At 39.5% G+C, this 22,644-nt stretch overlaps 1 protein-coding gene and 1 pseudogene across 3 annotated transcripts; one reads left to right on the top strand and one right to left on the bottom strand.

Annotated features, from left to right (window-relative positions):
- Positions 1 to 2,901: 2,901 nt before the first annotated feature.
- On the top strand, positions 2,902 to 4,868 carry LOC115685705 (probable carboxylesterase 12; annotated as a pseudogene).
- Positions 4,869 to 7,096: 2,228 nt separating this feature from the next.
- Positions 7,097 to 20,407, bottom strand: LOC115685693 (uncharacterized). 3 transcript variants are annotated; one of them, XM_056305081.1, is made up of 11 exons: positions 20,163 to 20,407; positions 19,626 to 19,990; positions 19,247 to 19,478; positions 13,580 to 18,522; positions 12,387 to 12,553; positions 11,694 to 11,940; positions 10,318 to 11,433; positions 9,125 to 9,291; positions 8,552 to 8,798; positions 7,801 to 8,104; positions 7,097 to 7,507 (listed from the first exon to the last, which is right to left on the bottom strand). In XM_056305081.1, exons 3-11 carry the CDS (start codon positions 19,292 to 19,294, stop codon positions 7,364 to 7,366), a joined length of 7,383 nt encoding a protein of 2,460 aa, XP_056161056.1. In that variant the 5' UTR covers positions 19,295 to 19,478; positions 19,626 to 19,990; positions 20,163 to 20,407; the 3' UTR covers positions 7,097 to 7,363. The 3 variants fall into 3 exon arrangements, with proteins under 3 accessions (XP_056161056.1, XP_056161057.1, XP_056161058.1); XM_056305082.1 differs by having other exon boundaries at positions 7,097 to 7,504; XM_056305083.1 differs by having other exon boundaries at positions 10,318 to 11,430.
- Positions 20,408 to 22,644: the final 2,237 nt, after the last annotated feature.

The following is a 22,644-nucleotide window of genomic DNA, read 5'->3' as shown; positions in this document are numbered from 1 at the left end:
AAATACTCAGAAATTATTTCCGGGCACAGAATAAAAAAAAATCATTTCTGTTCAGAAATTATTCCCGGGCACAGAATGGTATTCATGCGCACCCTTAGCTACCAACAAATACAGAATTCGTCATTATATATAAAAATTGAAGTTTTGTAACTTGTCATTGAAATGAGTAACTTATCGACATAGGCTCGATTTTACTTTACTAAGTTCGCACGCCAAATTTAATGGTTAATTATCGAGTAGTTTAGAAATTTACCACTGGAAATCTTGCCATTAAAGTTGGAAATGACTAAGCGGTCCAGACTTGGTTTGCAAATCGAAAGTCACAGGTTAGATTACCCAATCTATCATTGATCTTAAAAAACCTTGGTTAGTTTGCGAAAAACGGGCCTAGATTTAGGTGTATCGTCCATCTTGGGCTTCCCCCGCTCGCCTGAAGTGACTGTGGTGACAGGCTCACCCAATGGGAAGTTGGTGCTTCAACGGCACCTCAAATCTAACATTCCATCAGCTTATGAGGTAGGTCCCCGTCCCTACCAAACCTTTTTTTTTCCCGCAACAAAAGTTAGTAATGCACGCGCGTTTAGGGTGGTAAGTTACCGCCAATAAATGAATTAACCAAAGTTCAATTCAACAGTAAGTTTTTTTCTTTTAAGTTGGAAATGAAATGTTGTATATTGGAGTTAAACTACTTACCAATTCACTATTAGTATCCTTTTTCTCCCTGATCCTGTTCTCGCACAAATCCAAATTTGAAGGCCGAAGTAAATACAATCATACCAGCGAGCCTCGGCAAGACTCCAGTAAGTTAAAGCATGGTTTCCGGCGTTAGGGCTCTGAGGCGATACATGTCATGCACAAATGTATCGTCTCGAAGTCATCCGCAATGTAAAGCGGCACGTCAGCTGATGTTATGCAGACAACATTAGCAGATGCTCACAGCAGAAGATGACATCCTTAGCAGCTGCTGAAACGATAGTCGATGCTTCTAGTTGCAGGATCTATTTCGTAAAACACTCCAACTCTGTGTTTACCAAAGAATAAAACGCCCATGAATACAGTCTAGAAACTCTCTCAAAACATTCACAGAGTCTAAGTAAAAGAGTGTAACAAATGAGCATGATAAGCTCTCGGTTCCCCGATTCTCACCGTGTGCACTTCTTCTCATCCGATTTCGGCTTCTCGAGCTTATACACATAGTCATCACAAATGTTGGGTAAAACCTCAACTAGCTGTTCTATCTTCAATTCTTCCAAACTCATATTCAGGCAAAAATCGCGCAGCATCAGTTAGTGTCACATGAGATTACTTTTCCATGTCAGTACGAATCAGCTCGATCCTTGCACATCCCTCTTCAATCAATTAGCCGTTGTAAACCTCATAGTTTTCGTATAATCGCGATCTCGTTTCATCGCCAATTGGTGCTACAATGTAAGTAACTCATGGTACTATAACCTACATCTGCGGCACTAAAGACGTATATTTCCTTACATCCATCTTAAATAGATATGTAAGTTATCGAGTACGTAGTTTTGTCATCTACAAAATCATCGAGTAATGGGTCGCACCGTGGCAGGTAAAATTAGTGTCCATAATTATTTACAGCCGGTAAAGTTAGTTATGCCAGGAGGCAGGTCAAAGATGATGACTCAAGGTTGACTAATGTAAACGGACTAATTCCTACATAAACACCCACTTTGGGTCAAATCTTAATTCTACTTCGAACTTTTTTTATCTAAAAAAATCACAAATTTTTCACTTTACGAATCCAAAAACGCCTCTAATTTTTTCAAGATTATCAACACCAGAGCTAGTTAGAGGTTTATTATCATGTTAATAATCTTGAAGAAACCAATGACGATTTTTGAACACGTTAACAAATTTGGGACTAAAGTGAAAATTAGAGATTTTTTTTTTCTAGACCAAAAAGCATTCGGGATCGAATTGCGATTAGACCGAAAGTGGGGACTTTTTAGAAAATTAGGCCCATAATGAACTCTCTTATTTTTCAGATATGGATTCTCTCTCTCCAAATACTTTTTCTTTAATGATGTGTAGATTCGTTCTTCGTGAAGATCGTACCAGTCTCAAGCTGGATTTGGAGATGTGCACGTTTAATCCACGAGAGAAATTAATGCAAGTAAATAATAAAATCTTTTAGTTGTTCCTCAATATATTCTGTCAATTTGAACTGTTAAGCACAACTCAATTCTTATTTCGCTTACTTAAACTTAATTAAACTCCTGATTATTGATTACTTCACGATTTGTTAAGATTACTTTAACTTTATATGATACTATACTATGTTTATATTAAATATATTATAATATATCTTCCAAAGGCTTTTTAAAACCAGTAAAATTCGGCTTGTTTCGTCGAAAACGAATTATTTAAAAAATATTTTCATAAAAACGACAACTTGCATTGCTTACAAAAATGAATAGACGAAAAATATTTATATTATTTACGAAAATGCTTGGGCATAAATCTCGTCGTTAATGAAAATATTTTTTAATTGACTAATTATTTCAAATGATCTTTTTTTAGGAAAAAGTATTATAAATCATTCACTTTTCATGAAACAAATGAACCCTAAATATCGTGTTTGTTAAAAGACGAACAAAAAAAATCAATTGTGTGTCCGATCGGGCCGGCTATCAAGTTTCTTATCCAGTCAATATCATCATTCCAAATAAAACAAATGGGGGGTTTCTTCATAGTAAATATCGCAGCAAACAAAGAATTACACAACGCCAGTCGCATGAAGATTCTTCTTTCCAGATATGACAAAGACTATCGCCGATGTTTAGGTTTATGAAAACAGCAACATAATGCAAGAACACAACATAAACTCCTGCTTCACTCTCTGTTCTTCTTCTCCTCGATAGCATTCTTGCTTCTGTTTCAGCCAAAAACCTAATGGAAACAGAAGTGGCCAATGACTTGTTTCCGGGTGGTAAGGATTTACAAGGATGGCCGAGTGGAGAGACTAGTGGGCACGGCCACCGTCTCTCCGTCACTCGATGTGAAAACCAGCGTCCAGTCGAAGGACGTCGCCGTTTCATTGGACTCCGGCTTGTCGGCAAGGCTTTACATTCCCGAAGCGGTGATTGGCTCTCTCCAAAAGCTCCCCGTGCTTGCGTACTTTCACGGAGGAGGCTTAGTGGAGACGGTGCGGTCGCCAACCTACCACAACTATCTCAATGCCCGAGCTGCGGAGGCTTACATCATCGCCGTCTCCATCGATTTTAGAAGGGCCCCCGAGCATCCTCTTCTGGCGGCTTACGATGATTCATGGACTACCCTCAAATGGGTGGCCTAAACGGCCCCGAGGAGTGGTTGAAGTCTCGTGCCAATCTCAGCAAGGTAATCTGAAATGTTCTTCATTTTCTATCGAGATCACTTATTGGCGATGTATGTTTGAAAGTTACAATACGTTAAAATTGAGTGAGGCAATTTTTTTATAAGCTAGTATTTTTTTTTATGGATGTATGCTCAAATACATTCAGTACCACTTGCTAGATGGTTATTTGACATTTTACTCTTATTTTTATTATTTCCATAATAAAAAGATGGCCTATTGGTAGATTTTATCAAGAACATTAGCGTCATGGGTTGGTTTTAAAGAGCCGATCAAGCTCCAACTTCACAAATTTAGTCAACGTGGGACAATTGTGAAGGCGACACACAAGGAAAACAATTGTCTCATTTAGGTTACCTAGATTTTCCAAGCTTGCATTCTTTACAAAAGTAAGACTTGGAAGATATTGTTTTTATTGTTGTATTGATATTATTTCATATTTCGAAAAAAAAAACATTATAAGCAAATAAAAAAATATGGTTTTGGCTAAATTCTATGTTCAAATTTCAAAATAGTTTTGGTTGGGTAGTAGAGATTTTGAATTTGTCATTAACCAGATATAGAAATGCTTTACTATTCTATCTAGAAATCTATCACATAATTGAGGATAAAGACAGCACAAGTTTCATAACTTTCATATAGCACTCACTCGTTGACCATAACTTTTTTTGATCAATTGAATGTCATGACACTTGTGGTGAACGTTTTTAAAAAAATTATGACACTCAATTGATCGATTGAAAAATTATGACACTCAAGTGATCAGAAAAAAAAAAGTTAATGGTATTCAAGTAAGTATCGTATGAAAATTGTGGCACTCAATTGATCGAAAAAGAAATTATGCCACTCAAGTGAGTACCGTACCAAAGTTATGACACTTATGGTATTTTTTTCCCCAAATAGTTGAAAACAAATCAACAAATACTTGGAAATCATCATTTGATTTTGGTGGTTTCAAAACCAATTTTTCATATTTACAATGGTAATGTGTTGAGAGCTGTTTATTAGACATCTTTACAACATTCTATAAATTCTTCATAGGTGTTTATGGCTGGTGATAGTAACATAGTTCACAACATGGGCATCCGGTTGGGAGGGGAGAAGCTAGATGGAATTGAATTTGCAGGTACTATTATGGTGCACCCTTATTTCTGGGGCAACGAACCATTGACCACCGAACCCAAGAAGAGGTACTTCCTCAAGGAGTTCTGGCTTGCGGCAAACCCAACGACCACCGGGTGCGATGACCCACCAATAAACCCGGCAAACGACCCCAGGCTCTCAGGTTTTGGTGTCAATAGGGTCCTAATTTGTGTTGCTGAAAAGGATACTTTGAGACAAAGGGATTGGTAGTAGAAGGAGTTGTTGAGTGAGAGCGGATGGAGGGGAGCTGTGGAATTGATGGAAGCACCGGGGGAGGATCATGTGTTTCATTTGTTGAATCCCAGCTGTGATAATGATGTGAAGATGATGAAGAAATTGGTCTCCTTCATGAATGAGGACAAATAGGGACTAATTCTTGTTATCTCTATGTCTATTTGTACTAAAAGACGAGTCTAGGTAGCATTTGCCAGGAACCATGTTCCTTGCATGGTAATTTTCTCATATAGTTTGTATATTTTGAATACTATCGGTAAAATCATGTAACGGGCAATCGCTTGGTTGGTACACCGATGGTAATTTACCAATAGTTTTAGCTACTTACCAATACCGAATGCAATAGTAAGTTATCATCAACCTTTAAAAGAAAGTTACCACTCAAACTAAAAGTTTAACAGTGAAAAAATTTATTTATTTCTCACTACCAACGTCAAATGCAATGGTAAGGTCCTGATGTGAACGACCAGATCACCCTCCTAGAATCACTGTCCACCAAATGGATCGTCACATCGGGGGCAGCAACCCAGGGAAGTGTCATGATTTCTGTCCAAAAGTAGAAGCCATAAGCAAAGGCGTGCAAAAATAAGAGAAAACAGAGAAACGGTGGAGTTATCTCCCAACACAGAGAATGACATGACAAGTCACTGAAAAATGCCTAAACTGGTCATTAACTCATTATTGTGCCATTGATAGCTTCAAGCCCAAAGGGCATATCAAAATAGGACTGAGCGATTGTAAAGTCGATTTAGATTTCACGTGAAATCTAAAACTTATCAGTTGAAACCGGTTTTCTAATGTTTGGAAACTAGATACCACCCTATATATCACCTTGCATACCTTGAAATCTAAAACTTATCATGTCAGAGATTCTAGAGTCTACTTAGATTCTACATGTATTTTTAATTGAATGATTACAGTGAATCATCACTTCTAATGATCACTATTTGCTGCTACAATCCATTAACCACAACTCATACTTAGACGCACGAAAAATATAAAATATTAACAAAGTAAAAATCTCAGTCATGTATATCATTGGAAATTGAAGCTCGAACAAGTTGTTCTAGATTACACACTCATCATTGGATATCAAGGACTACCGCAAGATCGCGCGAAAACATAGAATAAGAGAAACATAGACTTGTTCCAAATCCAATTGGGACCTACCCGTTGGAACCCGTTCCTCAATTTTTGGAAATTAGAACATACTTTGCATACCCTTGGAATCGGATCAATTCTCTGGTCCCTAGTTCTACGCTGGAACCATGCTCACCTTATATCAAAAGCAGATGCTAGAACAATTCATCAAACTAGAACAGTGTATCCCAATCTTAGTTCATTTCTTCATATTGTCTTCTCCAAAACAACATCAATTAAGAGACCCATCTATGTTGAATTTCCACATCGGATTCTCGTCACACGCTGATCATCTAAGTTGTACATGTTTGTGTTTTCACATCACCAATTTACGGGATATTGGGCAAAAGTTAACGACGAGTTGATTTATCACGGGTATACTGGTTTGAGATTTTTCATGGCATGAAAATTTGTTATGACTAAATGTACCACAGATGTATCAATTTAGAATTTTTTGTGAACAAAAATTAGATTGGGGGTAAATGTGATATGAATGTTACTAGTTTGGGGTTTTTTGTGATATTAATTAGAAAATTCAATATTTTTAAGCCCGTGCTCAACCCAGTCCAAGCAGTCAATCGACGCTAGCACATCAGTCAGATCTGATTCGGTCCAACATGGATCACTTGGTAACTTGAGTATTTAAAATTTGTCACATTATTTAGTATATTAATTTAAAGGGTTAATACCACGAAAAATCCCAAATTATTACACATGTTATAAATTTACCCCAAACTAATTTTTTGATCAAGAAAAACCCCAAAAGGGTACACTTGTGACAAATTTATCTAAAATTAATTTTTTGACTATTAAAAACCCTAAATTGATACATTTATGACAAATTTACCCTCCATTAAATTGAATTAATACCACGAAAAATCACAAATCGGTATACTTGTGATAAACGAAAGGTAAAACCCCAAACTGGTATACCCATCGACTATCATGTGCCATCCAACTCAGAAATTTGACAGTAAAATTTAAGGAAAACTAACGGAGGGTAAAATTGTCACATATGTACTAATTTAAGATTTTTGGTAGTCAAAAAATTAATTTGAGATAAATTTATCACAGGTGTACCGGTATAAGATTTTTCGTGATTTTAACCCTAATTTAAATGTTAATTATCACTCGATTTTAGTTTGGATTAAGTCCATTTTGTTCCGTCAGAAAGAACATTAGCAGCAGAAATTGCAGTATAATATATCTTACGCTTATGGATAGTAGTAGGTCAACATTTTATGAACGGCTCATAAAAAAACATATTCTGAAAATTCTGCCTTCTCTTTTAGGCATATACAGGCATGAATCAATCACCTCTAGATAGCAATTTACCACAAACCATATACATCATATAAACATGCACATACAGGTTTCCTAAATGTATATGTTTCGTCTTAATACACACGATGCCGAAATCAACCATCCTGCAAATTGCGGTCATCGACCCAGATTATTGCGAAGTTCGCTGCTGATAAACCATTGTGATCACCAGTTGAAGTACTCCGGAAAGAGAGAGCGTTCCTCATCTTCGCAGCACATGGAGACGAATCTGTACGTTTCAATCAAGAGTCTGGGGAATCGTTTCGCGTAATAGCTGTCCAAATCCTCGGGAGATGATCCAACTATCTCCTGCCACATCCAACCATCAGAACAATACCAAATATGAGCCACAAAGTCCACACTACTGCTCGCGGATACATTCACTCTATAAGCCTTGCCGAGATTCAGTTGCAGTAATCACATATAACTGTACAGCGATGGCTCACCGCAGGACGTGTTTAATGATTGTAAAGTAGACAGATAAACATCGAACATAAAATATTGACTTCACGTATTGGTGATAGTAATGTAATCAGTAATGTCCATGTCATTGTAGATATGAAATTTTCATGCATTATTTGCACTGGAAAGTAGAAACATACCTGAATTTTCGGTGGAAGTTCTCTGTAATGGCTAAACGTGTTGCGCACAATTCGCAGTAAGTCTCTTACTCTTTTAAACTTGTAGGCCCTGAATTTACACTGGTGCTCAATGACTTTACAATCTATCTTTTCGTGCCATTCCTCGTCGAAAACATGCTGAGCAATGCTCTCCAGTTTTTCCAGAAGATCAGATTTTGTTCCCTTTGCTCTCGATTCTACCCAGTCGCTGACTTCTCGGAAAAAGGACAGTCTCATCTTTGAATTCCAAAAGAGTGGATGGCCAAGCACCTCCAATGCCTTTGGCCTGCCAGATTTTAGAAGAGTTCAGAATGTAGATGTCCTTTTTTTATGGCCGCAAGAGATAGACCGGCTTCAGTAATTCCCTAAGCATCTTCAATGAAAAATTGGAAGGCAAAAACAACTTGCTCTAACCTCCTTTACTAGCAAGAAACATAGTTATAATCCCTGAGAATATTCAGTCCCGTTAAAATTACATTAGGAATGATCGGCATGTGCATCTTTGAGTACTGACAAGTTAAAGCAGCTACCTGTAATCGGCTTATGTGGGAACATGTACAACTATCAATGGCATTTACAGTTCAATATTGTTCGGTCATTGTACTTCCAGAAGGAACAGATACACAAGATTTGAGTGCCACAGGGAATTGAGAGTTGATAAATGACTTACAGGAAATCCATTGAAGTATAGAAAGAAAAAGAGATCATGCACATTACATGCCAGTACTCTCACCTCAGGTTGGGATTGGGGTTTAGTAAACGAGTGAACAAATCTGCAGCTTCTGGCAAAAATTCCACTGGGGACAAGTCAATCGGGTACTCTTTGATAATACTATCGCCCTTTACACCGACTCCAAATGGATATCTTCCGCCAGTGACGCAAAAGAACAAGATGCAACCAAGACCAAACACATCGTCTGAGTATGTTTGGTGCACAGGACAAAGTTGTTCAAGCGCTTGCAATCCCGGGCTGCCAAAATCTGCAAGAGAGACATCAGGTATTCGCACTTGTTAAAGAGCCATTATCACTCAGCCACATACAGATGTGGCATTGTGGATTCAACAGTTAATCAAAAGAGAGCGGCAGAAGCTGTTAGTTCTCCAAAATCATACCACAATCTAGATAGCAAAATCATTGAGGGATCCAACTTTCCATGTAAGATCTTCTTTAGAAAAAAAGAAAGCTCTATGGCTAAAATTATACCGCTGCAGGTTTTAGTATCACCAAACAGATTCATAACTGCATAGATCGATTTTAACTGCAAAGAAGATCTGAGGTCCAGGTAAAGCTGTCAAGAGCACTTACCGGTGACATGATATCCTGAGGGAGACGTATCCCCAGAGAGGAGTTTACTACTGCCCATATCAGATAACTTCGCACATAATTCCTCAGTAATCAACACACTTCGAGGCTTTAAGCCTTGATGAATTATTCCTAAGCAATGCAAATGGACAAGCCCTGAGACCACATCCCTGTATGATAATATAGAGTAGATCTTAGGACTTAAAACAACAAGACATCTGTCAACCAAACGATGTTTTCCATTAATCAAACAGACATTCAAGATCAACGAAGGCGAGGTTTGTGAAAAAGGTGGTAGTGTGAACTCTACTTATATTTGATTACCATCATTTAGAAACAGAAACCCTACTTGAAGGCGTTGGTTGACAGTTATACCCAAATTGATAGAAACTTCTCTAACACAACATGATAGGGGAAATGAAATAATGTCAAGACGACAGTAAAAAAAAAAAAAACTATTAGGACTACTTTAAAAGAAAAACGTGGAAACGATAATTCTGTATTCTGATCAACTGCCACAAGAAGCTGGGTGGCAAATTTTGAGATGACATGAGAGAAGAACTCATTCACTGGGAGAAACCTGAATCTGGAACAACACGAGGACGGCTAATTCAAAACTGATATTACATTACCTTTTTTTCAAAATCCAGTTCTTTCATATTGCATCGAATTTACACTATTTCGGCTTAACATGAAATGACAATAATGACTGAGATGAACAAGGTAACATAATACAAATTGCCCCCCCGTGAGCCATATTTAATCAAAATGGGAAATCTTTCACTTTATCACTTAATGGTTACTGAGTATCAGCCTAGATAACAACAATGACCTTAATTTATGAAACTGAGACGTGAGGTTCAAACTCAGCCCATGACATCGAACCCATCAGGGTAACTCAAGGCCAGTTAGTGGCCTAATAATTGCCTGTCTTATGTATGACTTGGAAATTGCTGCCTGAGAACTGATTCAATGCAAGCAAAAGAAGAGGTCTAAAGGACTCAGTTTGATTGAGCATGGAGATTTTCTCTGTAAACATGCTTGAGCGTCATGTAAAAGTAAAACATAGGCAAGCAAGCACAAAATACAATAAGAGGTCTACAACAGTCGATTGTAGGAGTGCCACCAGAAGCAAAATACTGCAGTAATCTCTTAGTTCAAAAACCTTTTTTCAAATTTCACCACAAAAAAATTACCTCATCAGTTTGAGTAGCAAAGGTGAGGGATGGCCATCTTCCCTCCACAAGTTAACATCCTGCATCGTCCCCTTAACTGAATCCAATCGCATTTTGTACTCAATGATAGCATTTGATGCTGGGTCATCAGGGAAAACAGATTTTTCTGAAGAATTTGAATGTGCTAGTATTAAGTCATCTAAGCTGCAAGCACAACGCTCCAGGGCAAGATACACGAAATCCTGATCATTCTCTTCTCCATACAATCGAACAATATTTGGGTCTTGGTCAGATGCTGTCAGAGACTTTATTTCTTGTGAAGCAACATAGTGATGAGCCCGGACAATGCGCTTCACTGCGACAGGTCGACCTTCATAGAAGCCCTCGAGGATGATGGTGCCCTTACTTCCTTTAGCGATTTCTGTATTTGATACAAAGAGTTTACCGATCTGACACCCAGGAGTGACACCACCAACAGGTTTCTTTAGGTTCATCCCCGCATCATCATTGCCCACACTATTACCAAGCCTGCCTTCATTCTCTGAAAATGCATGATGATCCTTTCTGTCAAGACCTCCATTACTCTTTCCAGACTTGCGTCTTTTCTTCCTCTTGGAAAGTGTTTTCGAATTAAAATCACCTTCATCACCACTATTACTGTTACCAAGCCTGTCTTCGTTCTCTGAAGAGACATGCTTGTCCTTTTTGTCAAGATTTTCATTTCTCTTTCCTGACTTGTGTGTTTTCTCTATCCAGCAAGGCGCTTTCATTTTAGACTGACCCTCAGCATTGATCCTATTAGTACCAAGCTTGCCATCGATCTCTGAAGAGACATCCTTGTCCCTTTTGTCAAGACTTCCATCACTCTCTATTGACTCGTGTGTTTTCCTCATCCGGGAAGGCATCTTCAAACCAGGATCACCCTCATCATAGCCCCTACTATCACAAATACTGTCATCGTTCTCTAAAGAACCATGCTGATCCTTGTTGTCAAGACTTTGATTTATCTTTCTAGACTTGCCTTTTTTCTTCCTCTTGGGCAGTGCCTTCAAATTAGGATTGCCCTCATCATCGCTCCGACAATTACCAAGCCTGCCTTCATCCTCTAAATAGACATGCTCCAATGCCTTTGGCCTGCTAGACATTAGAAGAGTTCAGAATGTAAATATTCTTTTGTTGTTCAGTCACAAGAGACAGATAACTTCAGTGATTCACTAAGCATCTTTAATGAAAATTGGAAGATGAAAACGATTTTCTCTAACCTCAATTACTAGCAAGAAACATAATTACAATCCCTGAAAATCATTCAGTCCCCTAAATATTACATTAGGAATGACTGGCATAAAATCCATCGAAGGATAGAAAAAGAGTTCATGCACATTACATGGTACTCTCACCTCAGGTAAGGATCAGGGTGTAGTAAACAAGCAAACAAATCTGCAGCTTCTGGCATAACTTCCACCAAGGACAAATCCATTGTATTCTCCTCGATATTACTATCGCCCTTTAGACTGCCTCCAAATGCATGTCTTCCACCAGTGATGCAAAAAGACGAGACACGATTAAGACCAAACTCATCAACTGAGCATGTTTGGTGGGCAGTACAAAGTTGTTCAGGCGCTTGCAATCCCAAGCTGCCACAATCTGCAAGATAGACATCCGGTATTCGCATTTGTCAAAGAGCTACTGTCACACATACAGATGTGGCATTATAGATTCAACAGTCAATCAAAAGAGAGTGGCAGAAACTCTTTGGATTTCCAGAGTCATACCACAATCTAGACAGCAAAATATTGAGTGACAGACACATACAGATGTGGCATTACGGATTCAACAGTCAATCAAAAGAGAGCGGCAGAAACTCTTTGGATCTCCAGAATCATACCACAATCTAGACAGCAGAATATCGAGTGATCCAACTTTCGATATAAGGTCTTCTTTAAATAAATAAATAAAAAAAGACAGCTGTTACAGCTGAAATTATATGGCTGAAGGTTTTACAGTATCACCTAACAGATTCAGACCTGCATGGATCAATCTTAGATGCAAGGAAGATCTAGGGTCCAGGTAAAGCCGTCAAGAGCACTTACCAGCACCATGATATCCTGAGGAAAACGTACCCCTGAGGAGGAGTTTACTACTGCCCGTATCAGATAACTTGGCACATAATTCCTTAGTAATCAAGACATTTTGAAGCTTTAACACTTGATGAATTATTCCTAAGCAATTCAAATGGACAAGCCCTGAGACCACATCCCTGTATGACAATATAGAGTCGATCTTAGCACTTAAACCAACAAAACATATGAACCAAACAATGTTTTCCATTAATTAAACAGACATTCAAGATCAACGAAGGCAAGGTATGTGGACAAGGGTGGTCGTCTGCCCTCTACCAATAATCGATTAACCAAAAGCTAGAAATAGAAACCCCACTTGAAGGCATTAATTGATAGTTAGACCCGATTCATAGAAACTTCTTTAACACAAAATGAGATGAGACATGGTAAGAATGTCAAGACAACAGTGGAGAAAAAATAATCATTAGGTCTATCATTAAAAGAAGAACGAAAACGTGGAAAGGATATTTTTGTATCATGACAACTGCCGCAAGAAGCTGGGTGGCAAATTTTGAGATGATAAGAGAGCGATTCACAGATAGAAACCCGAATCCGGAACAACATGAGGATGACCAACTCAAAACTTATACTACATGACCCTTTTTGCAAAAACCAGTTTTTTCATCGACTTTAAACTATTTCGGTAAATATCAAATGACAATAAGGATTGAGATGAACAAGGTAACACAATACGAATTGCCACCCCCTGTAAGCCAAATTCAATTAAAATGGGAAATCTGCCACTTTATAACTAAATGATTACTAACTGAGTATCATAGTAAGAAACGCCGAGTTCAGCCTAGATAGTAACAATAACCTTAATTTATGAAACTGAAACATGCGAGGATCAAAACTCAGCCCATGATATCGAATCCATCAGGGTAACTCGAGGCCAGTTAGTGGCCTAATAATTGCCCGTCTCATGTGTAACTCAGAATCACTGCCAGCAAAAGAAGAGGTCTAAAGGACCCAGTTTGATTGAGGCATGGAGATTGTCGCCGTGAACATGCTTGAGAGTCATGTAAAAGTAGAACATAGGCAAGCAAGCACAAAATACAATATGAAGTATGTAACAGTTTATTTAGGAGTGCCACCAGAGCAAAATTCTGTGGTAATGTCTCAGTTCAAACCTTTTTTTCCGCGTGTCACAACATAGAAATTACCTCATCAGTTTGAGCAACAGAGGTGAGGGATGGCCATCTTCCCTCCACAAGTTCACATCCTGCATCATCCCCTTAACCAAATCCAATCGCATTTTGTACTTGATGATAGCATTTGATGCTGGGTCATCAGGGAAGACAGATATCTCTGAAGAATTTGAATGTGCTCTTATTAAGTCATCTAAGCTGCTAGCACATAACTCCAGAGCAAGATACACGAAATCCTGATCATACTCTGCTCCAAATAACCAAGTGATAATTGAGTCTCGGTCAGATGCTGTCAGAGCCTGTATTTGTAGTGAACCAACATAGTCATGACCCCAAACAAGGCACTTCAGTATGACAGATCGACCTTCATAGAAGCCCTCAAGGAGGATGGTGCAGTTACTTCCTTTAGAGATTTCTGTATTTGATACAAAGAGTTTACCAATCCAACCCCCAGAAGTGCCACCATTAACAAGTTTCTTTAGGTTCATCCACGTGTCATCATTGCCCCTACTTTCACCAAGCCTGCCTTCATTCTCTAGAGAGACATGCTCCACCTTTCTGTCAAGACTTCTGTAACTCTTGGAAAGTGTTTTCAAATTAGAATCACCACTCCTACTGTTACCTAGCTGGTCTTCGTTCTCTGAAGAGACATGCCCGTCCTTTTGACACCCAAACTTGAGTGTTTTCTTTATCCAGCAGATCATTTTCATTTTAGAATGACCCTCATCATTGATCCTACTACTACCAAGCTTGCCTTCAATCTCCGAAGAGACATGCTTGTCCTTTTTGTCAAGACATCCGTCACTCTCGAGTGATTTTTGTGTTTTCCTCATCTTGGCAGGCATCTTCAAATTAGGATCACCCTCATCTTCACTCTCGGTATTACCAAGCCTGGCATTATTCTCTGAAGAGACACCCTCATCACCACTCCTACTGTTACCAAGCCGGTCTTCGTTCTCTGCAGAGACATGCCCGTCCTTTTGACACCCAGACTTGAGTGTTTTCTTTATCCAGCAAGTCATTTTCATTTTGGAATGACCCTCATCATTGATCCTACTACTACCAAGCTTGCCTTCAATCTCTGAAGAGACATGGTCGTCTTTTTTGTCAAGACATCCGTCACTCTCCAGTGACTTGTGTGTTTTCCTCATCTTGACAGGCATCTTCAAATTAGGATCACCCTCATCTTCGCTCTCGGTATTACCAAGCCTGCCATTATTCTCTGAAGAGACACCCTCATCACCACTCCTACTGTTACCAAGCCGGTCTTTGTTCTCTGAAGAGGCATGCCCGTCCTTTTGACACCCAGACTTGAGTGTTTTCGTTATCCAGCGAGTCATTTTCATTTTAGAATGACCCTCATCATTGATCCTACTACTACCAAGCTTGCCTTCAATCTCAAAAGAGACATGCTCGTCTTTTTTGTCAAGACATCCGTCACTCTCTAGTGACTTGTGTGCTTTCCTCATCTTGGCAGGCATCTTCAAATTAGGATCACCCTCATCTTCGCTCCTGGTATTACCAAGCCTGCCATTATTCTCTGAAGAGACATGATCGTCCCTGTTGTCAAGACTCCTATTTTTCTTTCTGGACACGCTTCCTTTCTTCCTCTTGGAAAGCTTTTTCAAATTTAAATCACCCCCATTGCTCCTACTATCACCAAGCCTGCCTTCATTCTCTAAAGAGACATGCTTGTCCTCTTTGTCAAGATCTCCATCATTCTGTCCAGACAAGTGTGCTTTCATTATCTTGCAAGGCATTTTCAAATTACAATCAGCCACGTCATTGCTCCGATTATAACCAAGTTTGCCTTCGTTCTCCAAAGAGGAATGCTCGTCCTTTTTATCAAGACTTCCATCACTCTCCATTGACGTGTGCAAGTTTTTCATCTTGGAAGGCATTTTCAAATTAGTATCACTTTCATCATCACTCATATTGCCAAGCCTGCCATCGTTCTCTGAAGACACATGCTCATCCTTGTTGTCACGACTTTCATCCTTCTTGGAAAGTGTCTTCATATTCGAATAACCCTCATTGCTCATACTGCTAACAAGCCTGCCTTCATTCTCTAAACAGGGAGGCTCTTCCTTTTTGTCGAGGCCTCCATCGTTCTCTCCAGACTTGTTTGTTTTCTTCATTTTGCTAGGCATTTTCAAACTACAATCATCCTCATCATTGCTCCTATTTTTACCAATCTTGCCTTCCTTCTCCAAAGAGACATGCTCGTCCTTTTTGTCAAGATTTCCATCGCTCTCTCTTGACTTGTATGCTTTCTTCGTCTTCGAAGGCCTTTCCAAAGTAGAATCACCCTCATCATTGCTCCTACTATTACCAAACTTGTCATCATTCTCTAAAGAGACAAGCTTGTCTTTTTTTTTATTTTTCTTTCTAGACTTCCTTTGTTTCTTCTTCTTGGAAAGCGTCTTCAAATTAGGATCAACTTCATCATCACTAAGCCCGCCTTCGTTGTCTGTAGAAACATTCTCATCCTTTCTGTCAAGATCTCCACCACTGTTTCTTGACTCATGTGTTTCCATCATCTTGGAAGCCGTTGCCAAATTACAACCGGCCTCATTGTTGCTCCTAATATAACCATGCTTGCCTTCGTTCCCTGATGAAACGTGCTTGTCCTCGCTGTTGAGACTCACGTTACTCTTTCCAGATTTGCGCCTTCTCTTCCTCTTGGAAGGTTTTTTCAAAGTAGAAACCCCCAACAGCTTTAATTGTTCATTTGGCATTTGAACGGAATAGCAGACAAACTGGCCGATGATCATCAATTTGATAGACGAAGCTTCTGACCGTTCATAAAAGATACACGAAATATTGCCGGAGAAGGCTGTGTGGACGCAACAAAAAAATCCTAAATTATGGATCTCTGGAGCAGGTAGTGACAGTATCACATCAAAAGCATCCTCGTTTTGCAACCTTAGAATATTATCCATCTTCAGTTGCTGATGAACAAGACCTCCTCCACTGCTTTTTGACTCTTGGGTTTCCTTCATCTTGGAAGGGGTTGCCAAATTACGATTGGACTCATTGGCACTCCTAATATTACCGTGCTTGCCTTCGTTCCCTGACGAAGCATGCTTCTCCTCGCTGCCAAGACTTGCATTAATCTTTTTAGATTTACGCCTTCTCTTCCTCTTGGAAGATTTTTTCAAATTAGAATTCTCCAACAGCTTCGGTTGTTCATTTGGCACTTGAACAGAAAAGCGGACAAACCAGCCGATGATCAAAAAGATCATCAATATGATAGATGAAACTTCTGAACGTTCAAAAAAGATATGTGAAATATCGCCAGAGAAGCCTGTATGGTCAACGCAACAGACAACTCCTGAATTATGGATCTCTGAAACAGGCAATGACAATATCATATCAAAAGCATCCTCGTTTTGCAATCTTAACCTACTATCCATCTTCAATCGCTGATGAACAAGACCACCACTGTTTTTTGACTCGTGTGTTTCCTTCATCTTGGAAGGGGTTGCCAAATTACGATTGGACTCGTTGGCACCCCTAATATTACCGAGCTTGCCTTCGTTCCCTGACGAAGCATGCTTGTCCTTGCTGCCAAGACTTGCGTAACTCTTTTTAGATTTACGCCTTCTCTTCTTCTTGGAAGGTTTTTTCAAATTAGAATCCCCCAACAGCTTTGGTTGTTCATTCGGCACTTGAACAGAAAAGCAGACAAACCAGCCGATGATCAAAAAGATCATCAATATGATAGATGAAGCTTCTGACTGCTCAAAAAAGATATCTGAAATATCGCCAGAGAAGTCTGTACGGTAAACCCAACAGACAACACCTAAATTATGGATCTCTGCAGCAGGCAGTGACAGTATCACATCAAAAGCATCCTCGTTTTGCAACCTCTTCAGTTGCTGATGAACAAGACGTCCACAACTGTTTCTTGACGCATGTGTTTCTTTCATCTGGAAAGGCTTTGCCAAATTATGATCAGCCTCATTGTCGCTCCTAATATTACCATGCTTGCCTTTGTTCCCTGATGAAGCATGCTTCTCCTTGCTGTCAAGACTTCCATTACCCTTTCTAGATTTACGCCTTCTCTTTCTCTTTGAAGGTTTTTCCAAATTAGAATCTCCCAACAGCTTCAGTTGTTCATTTGGGACCTGAACGGAATAGCAGACAAACCAGCCAATGATCAAGAGGATCATCAATATGATAGATGAAGCTTCTGACAGCTCAAAAAAGATATACGAAGTATCGCCTGAGAAGGCTGTATGGTCCAACCAACAGACAACTCCTGAATTATGGATCTCTGGAGCAGGCAGTGACAGTATCACATCAAAAGCATCCTCGTTTTGCAACCTTAACATAATATTCATCTTCAGTTGCTGATGAAGCGTGAGATCTGAAGAAGGAAGTCTCACATTGTTGGGCTCAAAACTCAAGGATTGACCAATCTCAGACTGAGAAGGTCTAGAAAATGAATTGTACATCTGACAAGTTCGAACATGAACGACAATAGGTGGACAAGAGAAAGAGAGTCGCATTGTAAAGGGGTCCCCACATTCCCAACCAAGTCGATATCTTGAATCAACAGGAGATACATTACTAGGATGACCGTTGTCTTCTTTACCAAGTAAGGAAGCCTCTATCTCAGCTGGGGACAAGCTCCGCGAAACCTTATCGGAGTTTGGAGCGAATGATTGTAATGAGTAGTCTGTCCGTATGATCTTCAGATGTGGCTGCTCATTTTTAAAGTTCAACTTTGCCAAATCCTTCACATCATTAACGAATAAAACATTGTCTCGACTCTCTTCCATGTCATTTCGAGAGGTAGATGGAAAATCTGATGAACCATAAACACGTACTAGTCTTCCAGTCAGAGTATCAATTTCAAACACAGTGCTTCTCTGAGATCCAAGTCTAACCGATCCATCCTCCGACATCAGTGGTGTGCTTTCGATTATATCATCGACATTAGCTCCTAATTTCTGCGTTCGTGGGAGTCAGATTAACAAGGCGTATAAACCGGGGCAATAAGCAAAGCATTTAACAGTTTTTACAAGTAACAAGAGACCAGAGACGTAAGTAACAGCCGCAGTAACCAGGAGGTATTCCTAATTCTTGAAGGCAGACAGAGACGTGACATTAAATACATCCATCCACAGGTCCAAAACTGAGGAATGCAGTAACTGATTTGCCACACTGTACCAACAGATTAATGTCCGAAAAGTCCATCATCCATATTTTAATCACATGAATCACATGTTCAAGACAAAAACTAAGATTTTTCCTGGCATCAACATGGTCTATTCGACATGCGTTTCAGAAATGCAAACATCAAAACTAAACCCAATCGTGAGCATGTCTTGCTTTCTCAAGAAAAGATTAACTGCAGAATCAAAATTTTCGAACATATAGTCATCCCTTTTCCTGAGAAAACCGTGTGACAATTCACATTCGTATCTGAAATCAGAATCAAAAAGTTAGCCATCAGCCCAGGTAATGTACTGAAATTAGGTGACATCCTTCTTCGGTTTCCACATTTTCGGTCTATGGATTGCTCCAACACTATTTGTAAACAACCGACCTAATTCACGTGGACCAAGCCCGCAAAAAGATCAATGAAGCCACGGCCCTAGCACTAGCAGACATACCGCATGAACACAGATAATTTATCTGTTCAAGAGCAGCTTAGTGGTCTTTCAGTCATACCATTTTGCCCAAAGTGCTCATGGTGTTCTTAGAACTCCCAATCATCATCACCACAGTCTATGAAGAAGCCACCGGTAGGTCCACAAGGATTTTGCTTGGCCTGAAGTGAAGAATAAATAGGAGGTCCAGATGCGAATGACTAGATGACCCTCCTGAGATCACTGCCCACCAAATATCCAGTCCCATCTAAGGCAGCCACCAGCGCAGAATCCTCATTCCTGTCCCAAAGACCCTGCGAAAGAAAGAGAGAGAATCGTAAATAGTCAATCTCAGTCATGTCTGAGGTCTAGCAAGATGGAAAAGTGACTCACGTCACTCGCTATTGACTTGTGCGTTTTCTTTATCAAGCAAGGCATTTGCAATTTAGAACGACCCTTACCATTGATCCTACTACTACCAAGCTTGCCTTTGATCTCTAAAGAGACGATGCTTGTCCTTTTTGTCAAGAATTCCATCCCTCGATATTGACTCGTGTGCTTTCTTTCATCTCGGAAGGCATCTTCAAATTACGATCACCCTCGTCGTAGCTCCCACGATTACCAAGCCTCCATCCTCCGAACAGACGTGCTCCTCCGTTCTGTCAAGACTTACCGTCGCTCTTTCCGGACTCGCATCTTTTCTCCCACTAGGTAAGTGTTTTCAAATTAGAATCACCCTCATCACCACTCCTCCTGCTACCACGCCTTCCATCGTTCTTTGGTGAGACATCCTTGTCCTTGCCATGACTTTCATCTTCAATGATCGCTTAAAATATAAAGGCAAAAAGTGAGTGTGGGACTGTGGGAGTAAAGCCTCTCCCTTTACTTCTTTGCTAAGCAAAACTGGAAGGAATCGTTTTATCTTAATCTCACTAACTCTTTAGGAGTTATTCCCACTTTATCACTAATCACAAGAAATCGGAAGACATGGTACTCACAGTTGAAGAGACTTGGAGAATCCCAACGGGCAAGCGCATGAACACTCTCTCCCATCTGCTCCGAAACCTACGCCGGCGATGCTCAGCCCAAAGGACAGCCGGCGAGGATCAAACAATGTCGTCCGTAACACTCCCATCAGCTCCAAACTACAAGACTGTCTGATGAAACCAGGAGCGAGACTGAGGAGGAGCCCAAAAGGCTTAGCAGCAGCCAAAGGAAGGAACATTCCAACCTTCCTGCGATGGCTGCACTCTAACACGCTTATCACTCTTTCATCATCATTACGTGTTAGGCTTAGAACGACGAGGAATCATGATAGTGAAAGCGCTTTCCGAGAAATATCGGAGATTATCGGATGGACCCATTTCGCAAAAACTGCGTTCATAAAATCATGTTTCTTGATATTCAACTAGTTTGATTTATCATACAAGTTTGACAATACTCTCTCGCGAAGAGAAGTGTGGAATCCTCGTCCAAGAAGACCAAGACTTCTTTTTTATATTTTGGTCAAAGAAGAAGACCAAGACTTACATGGGCCAAAACAAAGAAAAGGAAAGGAAATGATAGAGGTTTTGGTCGACTTATAAGTTGACTCTAACTGTACAAATGGCTTGAGTGAAATTGGGATAAAGGCATAAAAAGTCCTTGAACTTTGGCCAATATATAATTTGATCCTTGAACTTTTAATTTACTCAATGTAATTTCTGAACTTTAGCTTAATGTTCAATGTGATCACTGAACTTTTAATTTGTTCAATATAGCTCCTGGACTTTTGGTACATATTTAATTTAGTTCATGAACTATATAAAAATATTCAATGTAGTCCCTGAATTTAAATTAATGAAAGGACTACATTAAACATCTTCATATAATTCATGGACTAAATTGAATATGAATCAAAAGTCTAGGACCACATTAAACAAATTAAAAATTCAGGGACCATATTGGACATTAGGCTAAAGTTCAGATATTATAGTGAACAAATTACAAGTTCAAAGATCAAATTGCACATTGAGCTAAAGTTCAGGGATTGTTTGTGTCATTTTTCCAATAAAATTCTCGAACTTCGATGAAGTTTCTTTTTTAATTTAGAGTGGGATACATAAAATAACCTCAGCACAAGCATCATAATATTCTGTTGATGGTAAATAAAATACCTAATATTTCATGTTTGTCCAAACTTTTTGAAGTATTTGATAACCAGTTAGTTTGACATGGTAATGGAGTAATATGAGCGTTATATTCAATTAATCCTAGGACTCCAGTTCCATTTTTTTTTTTTTTTGGTCTGTGACTTTCTGGTCTCCGAGTATCCTCAACTAAATCCGGAATCAAGCACTGTCGGACCCACAGGGGGTGGCTCTCCCAACGCCGTTTGGTCCATACACGACTCGAACTCGAGACCCTGCTTAAGGGAACCCAGGCTCCTTACCACCTGGGCCAACGAACGTTGGTAAACTAGTTGAGTATCAACTCTTGTGAGACCTCAGTTGTACTAATGGTTGTTGACACCTGAAATTCCTCAACTAGTATCCCAACGAGATTCGGTTAATTATGAAAGATTGCAAAGACTCGGGTCAATTAAGTTTGACTAGGGTTGACCTAGCACATTAGGCACGGCCGAACAGAGCTCAGCCCAATTCCACCAAAAACTGCGCCTTTCTCTCTACAGATAAAATTCTCACGCCACATGACACTTCCTCAATGGCCCAAATCCTCACAATTGCAAGCTTGACACTTGCTACCACCACACTAAACCCTACAAAAATAGAAGTATGGTCGTCGGCTAGAAAATGACAAAAAGAGAAAGGTGGCTCTTTTGGATTAAAAAAAAAGGAAAATGACACAAATAGTCTTGAAATTTGGATAAACGTATAATGTGATCCCAGAATTTTAATTCAATGTGCAATATAGTCATGAACTTTTAATTTATGCAATGTAGTCTTTGAACTTTCGGTACATGTTCAATTTAGTCCCTGAATTATATGAAACTGTTCAATATAATACTTCCATTAATTTAAGATTAGAAATTACATTGAAAATTTTCATATAGTTCAGGGACTATATTGATTATGTACCAAAGTCCAAGGACCACATTGCACAAATCAAAAGTTCAAGGACCACGTTAAATATTTGGCTAAAGTTTAGGGACCACAAATTAAAAATTTAGGGACCACGTAGCATATTACGCCGTAGTTCAAGAACCGTTTGTATCGTTCTCCTTTAAAAAATAAAAAAGGGAAAAGGGAGGGATTACAACATCCCATCTTGATTTACAAGCTCGCTCCTTTAATTTTGAGGGGGACAGAGTGAACAAAAGTGGGGTAGAGACGTAACAGAGGAAAAAACGCCATTTTTCTAACACAGCACCTCAGACCTAAACCCACAGATTCTCCTCTTTTCCGACCGTCGGCCACCGTGCCCACACCATCATCTCGCCACCATAGCTACGTTTTCGAGTTCACCATTTTTCTCATCCAT

This window comes from Syzygium oleosum, unplaced genomic scaffold (assembly GCF_021117445.2).
Source record: "Syzygium oleosum isolate NSW1041296 unplaced genomic scaffold, Sole_v2.1 Sole_v2.34, whole genome shotgun sequence".
NCBI lineage: Eukaryota > Viridiplantae > Streptophyta > Magnoliopsida > Myrtales > Myrtaceae > Syzygium > Syzygium oleosum.
The sequence above is the reverse complement of the archived record's forward strand: the minus strand, read 5'-3'. Positions and strand labels throughout refer to the sequence as shown.